The 13,747-nt window shown below is 33.0% G+C and overlaps 1 protein-coding gene across 1 annotated transcript in view; it reads right to left on the bottom strand.

Annotated features, from left to right (window-relative positions):
- Positions 1-924: 924 nt before the first annotated feature.
- The window catches only part of ZPBP (zona pellucida binding protein), a gene marked incomplete at its 3' end in the record, with an annotated part of 99,984 nt that continues 87,161 nt past the window's right edge, over positions 925-13,747 (bottom strand). The window contains exon 8 of the mRNA XM_081288247.1: positions 925-1,019. Coding sequence (XP_081144373.1) covers positions 925-1,019 — 95 coding nt within the window. The remainder of the gene's footprint in view (positions 1,020-13,747) is intronic.

Genomic DNA, 13,747 nt, shown 5'->3' with positions numbered 1-13,747 from the left:
AAGATGATACAAATATAAATCAAACAATATTTAGGAAATTGAGAAACTATTCATTTTGTAAGTTATTTATGTATTTTCCTGGTACTTAAACCTTTGGTAAGTTTTCAAATTCAAATATAACATCCTTGTGTGAGAGAAGATAAATATTAGTCATGGTATCAGCAATAACTAACACATAATACTCATTTTTAATAGTGAAGTAAATAAAATTAAAGTTCTAATGAGTGATTCTTTTTCTAGAGGTATTATAAAAAAAAAAGAACTATCTTAGTCTCCCTACTGAGAAAGTTCAAATGTTGATCTAGGGAAATATAATGATTTCTCCATTTCATTCTGAAATGTCAGGGTAATTAAAGAGACTTTAAAATGGAGGTTTAAGATAGCCACATTGAACTGTTTTAAAAACCCACAATGTGGTTGGGGTTAGGCCCTACACTAAAAAGACTAACAACTACAGTAATAAGATATAGGCTTTAAAACTGGCTTTGAACTGTGAAAGGGTGAACTAGAATAGTTAAATTTCCATAAAATTAAATCAAAGGATTGAAATAAGCTAAAATCAAAGTTATAAAAAAATGTGGTGACCTGAGTCCAGTGAATATATAGTAAAGAAAATGGGATACATATTTTTAAAACCCTGCAAAATCTTCTGGGCTAATCTAATACAGTATATTTAAAACTATTTTTTAAACAGTGATACTACAAGAGATATTCTGAAGTCATATGTAGGTTTAGCATTCATGGATAAAGATAACAGGATGTTCACACTTAAAAGTATGTGGACATACTATGATTAAAACAATGAGACCTTTTTTTGTAAAATCTGATTATTTAATTTTAGCATAATAGTGATTTATTATATATTAATATTTCAAAAATATACTTTTATGTTTAATAAACCACCAAATAATTCAAGATAATGTCCTATACGCATGCTTTTGCTCCATACACCAAACTGCTGTTGCACTGAAGGCAGTGAATTCCATCACGGGGATTATAAGATCCAGGGCTGCAGATCACTGTGAATAAACAATAAATTAGTAAGTAATATGTCCCCAAAATGTCATATAAATTAACTTTGTATGTAGCATAAATTGTGAAAGATTCTCTTAAGTGTTATTTTAATTGAGGTAAAATACATATAATTTAATGTCTTTAACCCCTTTTAATTGTAACTTCAGTATTGTTAAGTATACTTACATGTATAACCAATTTCCAGAATATTTTCATCCTGCAAAACTGCAACTCTATGCCTATTAAAAACTCCTGTTTCTCTTCCCTCCTGCCACTGGCAACTTAATACTCTATATTCTTCATTTAGGTAAAATGATATAATAAAAGTTTTCACTCTGATCTTGGCTCAGACAAAGACTATAATCTAGACTAATTTTTACTGGTAATACAATGTTGAGTTCAAAGGTTGAATAGATCATTCTTTCAGTTATAGCAGAAGCCACTAGATGTCAACATCACAGGTACAACGAATTGTGCTTATCAGATGGCCCATCATAAACTGTGCCTTAGATTTGTAAAGGTAGCTCCAATCTGCAAAGTGACTACAGCTTATTTTTAATAATCTTGTGATTTCAAGTCCTATTTTTACTACTTGCTAATAATAAAATTTGAAAAAATGCTAATTTAAATTAATTTGATAATCCCTAATATAAAGATAATGCCATGAATATATTATCATATCGTATCTCTTCATGACAGAAAGTTAAAGAAGTGCAGAAAGAAACAGAGTTCAAATACCATTTGTTAATGAGATTTACTCTGGAATCCCAGGTAAAGCATTCAAGTCTCTAAATTTGACTATCCTCATTTGTAAAGCAGGTAAAATAATAGCCAAATTCATAATATTAACATAAGGATTAAAATGAGATAACTTCTATGAAAAAGCACTCAGTGTATATGCAATCAATAAATGCCTAACCAGAATGCACTCTGGGATTATCATCTCATCCACTGCAAGTAGAGGCATGCATTTCACATTCTGTCATGCAGAATTCTAACTAGGTTGAGTATCTAACCTGTTTCTCCTTTTCCTATTGAAAGAGTAGTTGGACAAGGATCTCAGTCATACATATAAGGTATGGATGTTATAGGACATCAAATAAATTCTTCCAGCGTTATAATAATATGTGTTAATGTTTGGATTATTATACTATTACTATTTAATTTCATATTGTTTTAAGTTTTAAGAAGTAGTTTTTAAAATTAGGAAATATTTTAACTATTTATTAAGAGGAAATATTTTCAATAGTATATTCCACAGACTTTTTCAAATATTAGTAGATGTTTTATTTGGAATGTAATGTTTCAGATGGAAAAAAAATACGAATTCACCAATGTTAAATAGATGTGTTTTGCTTTACAAATAACAAAAAACTTTAAACTGATAATGTACATACTAAAGTCCCAATGATGTTATTACAGTATGTTTTCTCAAACGTATGTGATCATAATGCCTTTTCTCTCAAATCACACATTAATATTTCCTGAAAACACAAATATGGTAATGCTAAGAAAATTTATTGGAAGTGTTAAATCACAGCACAAGCTGAAGAGAAATCTTCATGCTATTTTTACATACATAGTTTATACTGTTTGTCACAAAAAGAACCAATAATATTGGCATAATTTTGAGTTCATGATTATGTATATATGATCTTGCAATAGCTATTAGAAATAACAAACTTTCGTGATATAATATGTCTAATACTAGAGAATCCTTATCTGTAGTATTCTTTCCTAGTATTGTAATACTAAAATATTTTTCTCTGTAAAGCATATTTGAGGGAAAATGTTAAAATGGAATTTAAACATATAGAACAAGATAAATGGACTACATTTATTAAAGAAAGAAGGATGCACTGATGACTTAGTATTGACTTATAAACAAATGACAAGAAAGTACTGGAAAAAACCTTCTCAAATTTTAGATAAGGAATTTCTTTAAAAGATACATACATGAACCTAGTAAAAGTACTTGATAATAAAATAAGGACTTAATAAAATTTTAAAGTAGTAATCAAGGAGCACATTAGGATAATAACTGCAGCTATGTAATCAACAAAAGAATATGATTCAGAATATATAAACTACCCAGATAAATCAATGAGAAAGAATAGAAAAACTACTTTAAAAATATACACCAAAAGAGAAAAATACAATTGGTTAACTTATGAGCTTTTTACTATACCAAAAAAGTATTAAAATAAACCAGAATCTAAACAATGCAAATAAACATCAAAATATATACTGAGAGAAGGTTCAACAAGATGCTGAAATAGGAAGCTCTGCACCCCAGTTCTCTCATGAAAATATTAAGTAAACTACAAGGTATAGGACAAAGTAACTTCATAAGAGCTCTGAAAACAAGTCAAATATCTATAGCAATCCAGTGAACACACAGACAAAACAAAACAAAACAAAATACCTGCAAAAGAAAATAGTGGGGAAAATAGTGGGAAATTTTATGGCATTTTTACTCACTCATGCCCAACATCCTCCTCAATACAGTTCTGGGAAATTCCACTCCACATACTTGAGAGAACAGAGCAGACAGAATTGGCACTCTTAAATGCATGAGGGATGCCTGCCATTGGACTTGATGATGGCACAAGTCATATCTCAGGCCATAGGTATGGTTCCTAAAAACCATAACTACAAATCCATACATGCATGGGCAAGAGATTACGCATGAACACAATACCTAAGGCTATAAAAGAACCAAGGAAATTCTCAGAAAAATTAAGACATTTAATATCAGCCATGTATATGGAGGAATCATAAAAAAGAAACACCTATGGACAAAGCATATAAAGATGCTCAACATCAGTAATTGTAAGAGAAAGGCAAATAAAATCTATAATGAGGTATCACCTTATATAGATTAGTATGAGGAAAAATAAATGAATGTTGGTGAGGATGTGGAAAATTTGGAAACTTTTCGCCTTGTTAGTGGGAATACAAAACTTCTATGAAAAACACAAACATAATGGAGGTTCCTCAAAAAAATTAAATATAGAATTGCCATATGATCCAGCAAACCCACCTCTGAATGTATACCCAAAAAAACTAAAAGCAAGATCTGAAAGAGATATTTACACACCCATGTTTAATGAAGCATTATTCATGGTAGTTAAGAGGGAGAAGCAACGAAGTTGTCCACTGGTAGACGGGAGGACAAACATACATAAAATGGAAAATGCATAATAAAATTCACCCTCAAACAAGAAGGAAATCCTGTCATGTGCTACAACACAAATAAGCCTGTGCTAAGTAAAATAAATCAATCATAAAAAAAGACATTGCATGAGTCCCCTTAAAAGATGTTATCTGAAGTAGTAAAACTTATAGAAACAGAAAGAAAAACAGTAGTTACTAGGGGATTAGGGGTGGGTAATGGGAAATTGTTGTCCAGTGGATAAAAATTTTCAGTTACAAGTTCTGTTTAAATACACCAATGATAAAACAATCCTATCTGGCAATTACAAAAATATTTATTTACAATGTATTAGTATATAATATTTTGGGATAAATTTAACCAAGTTGGCAAAATACTAACACAGATCAGTGAAATAAACTAAAAGACACAAGTAAAAGAGAATACACCACATCACCATGGGTTAGAAGACAATACCATTAAAATGTAGCTCCACCTAAAGCTATTTATGTATTCGATGCAATTCCTATCAAAATTTAAATGTCTTTTATTTTCCCCAGGTATGGAAATCTGCATCCTAAAATTCATTTGGAATCTCAAGATAAACCAAATAGCTAAAACACCTTGAGAAAGAAGGGCAGAGTTAGGATCTCATGCTTCCTAATTGTAAAACATAAAACTAGTAATCAAAACAATGTAGTGCTACCATGCAGAAAGCCATGAAGACCAATGAAACAGAACTGAAGATCCAGTAATAAACTCATTGGGTCAAATGATTTTGATAATACTACTAAGATTATTCAATGAGGAGAGGGCAATTGTTTTTTCAATAAATGGTATTGAGAAAAATAGATATGCACATAAACCGAACATGGGCTCTTATATCATATAATGGATCTAAGACACAAACTTAAGAGCTAAAACTGTAAAATATTTAGAAGAAAATATTGGGGAAAAATTTCATGACCCTGGATTTTGTAATGATTTCTCTCACTGACACACACACACACACAAAAAAAAAAAAAAACACAATGAATGAAAATAAATGCATTGAACTTCATTAAAATTTAAAACCTTTATTCATCAAAAGACCTTATGAATATAACAAAAAGGAAAGAATATTTGCAAATGATGTATCTAGTAAGGAGTTAATATCAAAATATACTTAAAAACTCCTGCAACTCAACAATAACACAAAAACAACCCAGTTAAAAATGGATGTGGCTAAGTGTGGGGTATGTGCCTTAAATCCTAGTGATTTGGGAGGCAGAAGCAGGAGGATTACAAGTTCAAAACTGAGCAACTTAATGAGACCCTGTCTCTAAATAAAAAATAAAAGGGCTGGGATGTAACTCACTGGCTAAAAGTGTCCCTATGTTCAATCCCCAGTACCAAAAAAAAAAAAAGCTTAGAAGTCTTGAATAGATATTAACTCCAAAAAAAAAAAAGACATTATAAAATGCCAATAATACATGAAAAGACCCTTAACATTAGAAATACAAATCTAAACCACAATGGGACACCATTTCAAACACATTAAAGATGGCAAGTATCACAATAACAGAAAATAAGAGCTGGTAAGGAATGAAGAAATTGTGAACCTTGTACTTTCTTAATGTGAATGTAAAATGGTAGCTATGGACATAGTAATGATGGCTCCTCAAAAAATTAAGAATAGAATTACCATGTGATCCAGAAATTCTGATTCTGGTATTTAGCTGAAAACCTGAAATCAGGGTTTTAAAGACATATTTGAAGACTTTATAGTCCCAATGTCTGTATCTACCATCAAACTGATATGAAAGACTTAATCCCTGATGAGGATATATTTAGAGACAGTGTCTTTAAGATAGTAAACTAAAATGAGTAGAATTGGGCCACGATCCAATAGGACTAGTGTCAAATAAGAGACACCACAGAGATTATGTGCACTCTCTTTTTCTTTCTTTCCATCAACATGCACAAAGAAAAGGCCCTGTGAGGACATAATCAGAGATGGTTATCTGCAACCAAGAAGAATACCTTTACCAGGAACTTATCTGAACAGAACCCTGATCTTCAAAACTGTGAGAAACTTTATTTCTGTTAAGACACCCAATCTATGAAATTTTATTGTGGCAACTTATCCTAATATAGATCCAAAAGAAATGACTACAGGAACTTAAGAGATATCTGCACATCTGTGTTCTCTATAACATTAGTCACAATAGCCAAGAAGTGGATGCAACCTATTGCCCATTGCTTAAATGGAAAAATCAATCTCCCTCTTCCTCCCCATCTCTCCTTCACTCTCTCACCCCCCACACAAACTTGCATGCATGTACTACTAATGAAATGATTTGTGTGTGTTGACCTTGTATCCTACAACTTAATTCCTTTATTAGCTCTAACAGTTTTTTTTTTTGGGGGGAGGTGTCCAAGTGTAATTTACATTTAAATGGTTTTGCTTCTTTTTATTTTTGGCAATACTATAAAAAACAATGTACATATTAAATATAATCCATATCAAAGTTCTATCAGCTTTATTTGAAGAAATGGAAAGATGATCCTCAAATTTACATGGAATTACAAGTGGTCTTAAGCACCCGAAACTTGAAAATACAAACAAAGCTGACAAAAATCGCACATGAAAATTTAAGAACTTACTAAAAATCTGCATAATAATAAACTATAATACTAGCATAAGGAAAAACATAATGGAACAGAATTGAGAATCTAGAAATAAACTTATATATCTAAGACAACTGATTTCCATCAATGATGAAAAGTGCATGAAATGTGAAAATAGACATTTCTTCAGCATAATTTTGGGATGACTAGGTAGCTGTACAGTTAAGAATGTATTTTGACTCATATTTCAAGCCACTTAGCACAAGGGTTGGGGTTGTGGCTCAGTGGTAGAGTACTTGCCTAGCATTTATGAGGCACTGGGTTTGATTGTCAGCACTGCATAAAAATAAGTGAATAAAATAAAGGTCTATTAACAACTAAAATATATATAGAACAAATTAGCACAAAATACATTGATGACTTATTTGAAGAAAACAGGAAACTTTTGTATATTGGATTTTGTAATAATGTCTTAGATATGACACTAATAGAATGAGCAATAAAAGAAAAATAATATATAAGCCAAATCTCTAAATCTGTTTTAATAATAAATTTCCAGATTATTAATAATAATATAAAAGACAAATTAGAGGATACATGAAAATATTTGCAAAACATATATCTGCAAAGGTCTAAGATACAGAATATCTGGAGCTTTTATTACTCAACAACAAAAAGACAAAAACTCAATTGGACAAAGGGGCAACACACTTACATAGGCAACCCCCAAGAAGATACACAAATAGCCACCAACCCCAGTAAAAGATGCTCAATATAACATTGGTCATTTGGGAAATGCAAATTAACACTAAATGAGACACTACTTCATACACACTAAAATGGTTAAAAGTTGGGTTGTATGTTTTGTTGTTAAAGGAAAATAATAAGTGTTACCCAAGATATCATGCAACAAACAAGTAACCACAGATGTTACTAGTGGGACAATAAAATGTAGTAGCCACTGTGAAAAACAATTTGGCACATACTCAAAAAGTTAAAAACAGAATATGATCCAGTAATTCCATTATTGTTATTTACCCAAAAGAACAGAAAATGGGTAGTTAAGCAGATACATTTTCATAAATGTTCACAGCACCAGAAACCACAATATTCAAAATTTGGAAACACTCCAAATGCTATGAATGGAGAGATTATATTTATACACATATGTATATAATTTGTATACATACACATAGTATGAAATATTATTTAGCCACAAGTAGATGTAGATATATACTACATCATGCTAAGTAATACATTATGCTAAGTGAAATAAACCAAATATAAAATGATACATATTTTGTGTTTTCATTTATGTGAAATATCCAGAATAGATAAATCTACAGAGACAGAAAGTCAACTGGTAACTGCCAGAGTTTCAGGGTAGAGGAGAATGGGAATAACTGCTTAATAAATATAGGGTTTCTTCCTGAAATAATTAAATTGTTTTAGAACAAGATATAGTGGTTTCCTAATACTGTGATTATATTAAATGCTACAAAATTTCACATTAAAATGTCCAATTTTATATTGTATAATTTGAACTCAGTAAAAAGAATGAATAGTTTCATTTAATGCTTGGCCCAGTATAAATTTGTGTAACATGGATGCAACTGATAAACAAAAAGAGAGGACAGACTGAAAAATGTAGAAAACAAACAAACAAACAAACAAATAAATAAATGCCCCAATGCCCTTAATTTAATGACAATCATCAAAGAATAAGACAAAGAAACTCAGGATACACTCAATATAAAATTGACAAAGATTTCCATTCTCAGGCACTAGAATCAAACTGTTGTAAACCCTGAATAAAGAGAAACTCTGAAAAGTATGCAGAAAAATACTTAAAATATGACAGAGTTTGGGAGATCTATATGAATAGAAGCTCACTTTTAATCAGAAAAATATATCGTTCAACACTAAAGGTTAAAAAAAGATGCTTTGTAATAAAAAGTAGAATATTGAGGATTATAATGCTGTAACAAAAGGTAGGCTAAAGGAAGTTCCTTAGCCTTAACTTAGAATTACAAGCTACTATTACCAGAATCAATTTAGTATCTTGCTTGAAACAACCAAAAATAATAGCAACTATGCAAAACACATGGAAATAATGTTTTCCAAGACACTGGATATTGAATCAGAAGGGACAGTGATCCGTTAGAGATAGGAAACAAAAAATATGAGTCCTACAAGAGTAAGCCTAAAATTAATAAGCAGTTGCCATTGCTTACTGCCAAAAGTTCCCAAATTATGGCACAGGACACTAAGATAAGCCCAAAAAAGTTCTTAAATTGAAGAGAATAACCAAGCTAAGAGTTGGAGAAGACAAAAAAACAACAACAACAACAAAAAAAAAAACTAGAGTTCTTAAGACTGTGTACCACAGACAAGGTAGCTGCATAAAGACAGAACTTTGGAGATGATCAGTACATCTTTCCCAAATATAAAAAACAAATCAGCACAGTGTGATGAGGAAGCTAACCTCAGGCTAGGGAAAGAACCATCTATTTTGACAGCATTAGAAGGAACGGTGCCTAGTAATCATTCAGGCTGATTAACAGTGCATGTTCCCAACAGCCAGAAAGGAAAACTCATAATTCACAGGCCACTGGGAAGAGGATTTAGAAGATAGAGGAAATAATTACCTCTAGACAGAACACTGAACTGGGATTTCCTTCCAAATTATAATAGTAAGACATAAAATGATAAAAAATAATGTCTGCAGGAGCACAAAAACAGCCAGCACCAAATAACATAAAATTCAAAAAAAATCTATAATCTAAACAAAGATGACCAGTATGAAAAGAGACAGTTTTATAGTTTGGATTTGAGGTATCCCATAACAGACACTGTTTATGTAGGAGATGAAATGACTGGATTGTGAGAGCTATAATCTAATCAGTACATCATGGTATGCACTAAGAGGATGATTAAGCTATACTGTAAGGAGTACAGCTGGAGGTGGTATATCCCTGGAGACATACCCTAGAAGGGTTCTTTTTCCCTGTGGCTCCTTCCTGGTTTTTTTTTTCCTCTCTGCTTCCTGACTACCAGGAGGCAAGTAGTACTATTTTACCACCTCTTCCACCATGATATTCTGCCTCACTTTGGGTCCAGAGCAACGGACATAGCCCACCATAGGCTACACTTCTGAAACCATCAGCCAAAATAAACTTATCTTTCTCTAAGTTGTTCTTGTTATATATTTTTGTCCCAGCAATGCAAAGCTGACAAAATAGAAATTGGTACCAAGAAGTGGGGTTTTTACCATGAGTAACTTGATGGTATGGTTCAGAAGCTTTTGGAGAAGGAAGGTTTGTGGAAGAAGCAAGGAAGACTTTGAAGATGCAGATGGTAGAAGTTTTAAGAATATTGCAAGTGGAGCTTCATTGGTGATTCTGGTGGGAATTCAGAAGACCAACAGGCAAACAGTAAAGACTTCTCATGAGGTTCCAGGGGAATGAAAATTATATTGGGAATTGGACTAGATGTAACTTATGTTATATTCTGGAAAATTTTTTTTATACATGTCCTGAGACTTTATGTAAGGCTGGATTTAAAGGTGATAAACTAATTAATCTGGTAGAGGAAATTTCAAGGCAGCAAAGTATTTCAGGTGGTGGGATGGATTTTCCTGGCAACTTTTAGCCAGGTTCACTGTAAGAACAGGGAACATAATTCAGAAAAAGCATATTTTTAAAACTTGCAGTATGGCCAGAAAAGTGCATATAAAACAGGAGCCAAGAAAGGTATGCTTGTTGAAGAGATTCTAGCCACTGAAGAGATACTAAGATTGTGTGCAGACAATAGGAAAGATGTCTGAGGGCATCTCAGAAATTTGCAAGACTACATCCCTTGCTGGCTCAAAGTTTTAGAAGGGGAAATTCCCTTGCATAGGGGAGTCTAGGATATTGTTTCCTTGTGCTCAGCCACCTCCACACTCAGAGGCTACTGCAGTCATCATCCCCAGGGCTAGCAGAAGACCCTGGCATTATCCACATGGTGCTGGTTTTGCAGGAATACAGGATGCTAGAGTAAGGGGGTCATGGAGGCTTCCCCTGAGATTACTAAGGAAGGTTTGGGAGTCAGGCAAAGTGTGGCAGGGTTGTAATTCCTGTGAGCAGCCTCTGAAAGGGTGATGTGTAAAGTTGTAAAGGTAAAGCTGAAGTTGAAATGGAGACTCCAGGAATTAAGAGGATCCATAAATGTTGTCTGCTAAGGAAAGCTTGTGAATGAAGTCCAAAGGGGTGGGCTATCCAACCTTGCTGGAGAGAACATCTCATGACAATGTACCCCAGGTGCCAAATGTGGCTATAGGACTTGTTAGCTCAGATGAGTTTTGATATTGTTTTGGTCCCATACCTTCTTGCTATGCCCCTATTCCTCCCTTCTGGAATGGGAATGCTTACTCTGCGTCACTATATATTAAACATATGTAACTTGCATTTGATCTTCATGAGGACTCACAGCCAAGGCTTTGCCTTGACTCTCAGATGAGATTGGAACTTAGACCTTTGGACAATTCTGGAACTGTTGAGACTATGGAGACCTGGAGATGAATTAAAAACATTTTGCTTTGGATGATGAACCTGAGTTGGGGATGAGGGGAAAAATGTTGTGGTTTTTATGAGGCATTACCTCCAAAGCAGGGATGTTTAGAGATGAAATTATTAAATTGTGAGAACTGTAACATAATTATTCCATCCTAGTTTGAATGGACTTACTAGATAGTAACTGTAGGCAGCTGGAGCATGGCTGGAGGAGGTAGACACTGGGAGCATGCCCTGGAAGTGTTCACCTTCCCTGTGACCCTTTCCCCTTTTTCTCTCTCCTTCTTGGCTGCCATGAGATAAGTTGCACTCCTTCACAACTCCCTTCCACCAAGATGTTCTGTCTCACCCTGGGCCCACAGTAACTGACTCAGCAAACCATGGACTATACTTCTGAAACCTTTAAATTGTTTTTATGACTTATTTTGGTCACCGCAACACAAAGCTGACTAACACAGGCAGGAAAATATAAGCCACAATAAAGAGGATAATCAAATAATCAGAATTAAACTAGAACCAAGGCAATCAAATAATTGTGCACTGAAAACTATACAAGCATTAGTAAAAGAAACTAAAAACCATCTAAATAAATAAACTTTCTGTATTCATGAATAGGAAGACATTATTATTAAGCTATCAGTATTACCTAAAGCAAATTATCAAATTCAATGGAATTCCTATCAGAATGTTAATATCCGTTTTTTTAAGAAATGGAAATGGCAATCCTCAAATTCATATCGGAATAGACAAAACAATCATGTAGTAGAATAAAGTCGTAGTATATAACTCTTCCAATTTCAAAAATTACTATAAAGCTACACAATAAAAACAGTTTAATTATGTCATCAGGACAGTCATATAAACCAGTGAAATAGAAATTAACTCATCTATGATTAACTGATTACTGATAAGGGTTCCAAGTACTCTAGTTATGTAAATAATCATGTTGTCAACAAATGATGCAGGGACAATTAGTGTTCCATGTGTGGAAGAAAAAAATGGATCCCACATCTCACACCATATACATTTAATAACTCTAATTCAATCTATGGCATAAATATAAGAGCAAAAATTTTAAAAATTCCTAGGGAAAAAAGAAACACAGGGCTAAGACTTGATAACTTTGGATAAGGCAACAGATTATTTGATATGACCAAAAAGCATTAAGGAACAAAAGAATAAGATAATTTGGAGTTCATTAAAACTTAAAACATTTGTATATCAAAGTACAACTGGAAAAGTAGAAATGTTTACAGAGTCTATGTCTAACTACCAAAATATGTAAGCCCTAAGCATAAGAAAATCGGACTGATTATATTAATATCTAATAAATTAGATTTCATGCAAGGAATATTACCAGGTACATATAGGCATATTATATAATAATGAAGGTATAAAAAATGTTTCACTTCACATTCTAAAATTTACTTTGTTAGCTATTAATATAACCACTTCAGTTTTCTTATGACAGTCCTTTCTGTTGTCAGTCTTATTTGAAAAGGAATACAGTTTTTCTTTTCATTTCCTCATCTCCACTTTCCCCTCCCTAACGGGGGGCCAGGAAACCAAATTAATTTTGCTCATCCTAGGTTGAGTTATCTGTCTTTGAGTTACAGCTACCACAGGAATCAGGTAATTCACACTTGGGGGATGGATTAGAAGATCCAATGGCTATTTCTCAAATTAACAAGTGTATCACAATCCTCACTCAGAGAACACCTGGAATGGTGCCTTTGAAAAGCTTCTTTAAAATAAGCCCTCTGTTTTTCCTGATGGGCAGAACCACAACTTCAGGGATAGGAGTCCCCCGGCTTCTCCTTTACTAGCAAAGCAATAAACCTTCTTTTTCCATTTTCTCAAAACCATTCTTATTAAATTGGCATGAATTGGCATTAGGGACAAAAACTGAGCTTTTGGTAACAGAGTGGAAAATCACATGCACAGAAATCAATCCTAAATATCTATTTATCTAACTACTGAATTTAAAAATATATAGCAGAACTACTAAAAGTAGTTTAGTAGAGATGGACAAATTCAAAACTATAGTCAGGAGCTTCAAGCATTCAACTCTCACAAACTGATATAATAAATTGAAAATATAAACAACAGGGAAGCTGGGTATAGGCACATTCATGTAATCCCAGCTACTTGAAGGCTCACATAGGAGACTTTCAAATCAGAGGCCAACCTGAGCAACTTCACGAGACCTTCCTTCAAAATAAAATTTTGAAATTCTGAGAGTATAGCTCAGTAGCAGAGCACTTGTCTAACTTGCCTAGCATGTGTAAGGCCCTGAGCTCAATCTCCTGAATCACAAAAACTAAACCAAAAAAAAAAAAAAAGAGGAATACAGAAAATTTAACTTCTGTAAACATGAACATCCATCAAGATATGTTCTGAACCACAAAACGATTCA

This window comes from Spermophilus citellus, assembly GCF_964194105.1.
Source record: "Spermophilus citellus genome assembly, chromosome: 3".
Taxonomy (NCBI): domain Eukaryota; kingdom Metazoa; phylum Chordata; class Mammalia; order Rodentia; family Sciuridae; genus Spermophilus; species Spermophilus citellus.
The sequence above is the reverse complement of the archived record's forward strand: the minus strand, read 5'-3'. Positions and strand labels throughout refer to the sequence as shown.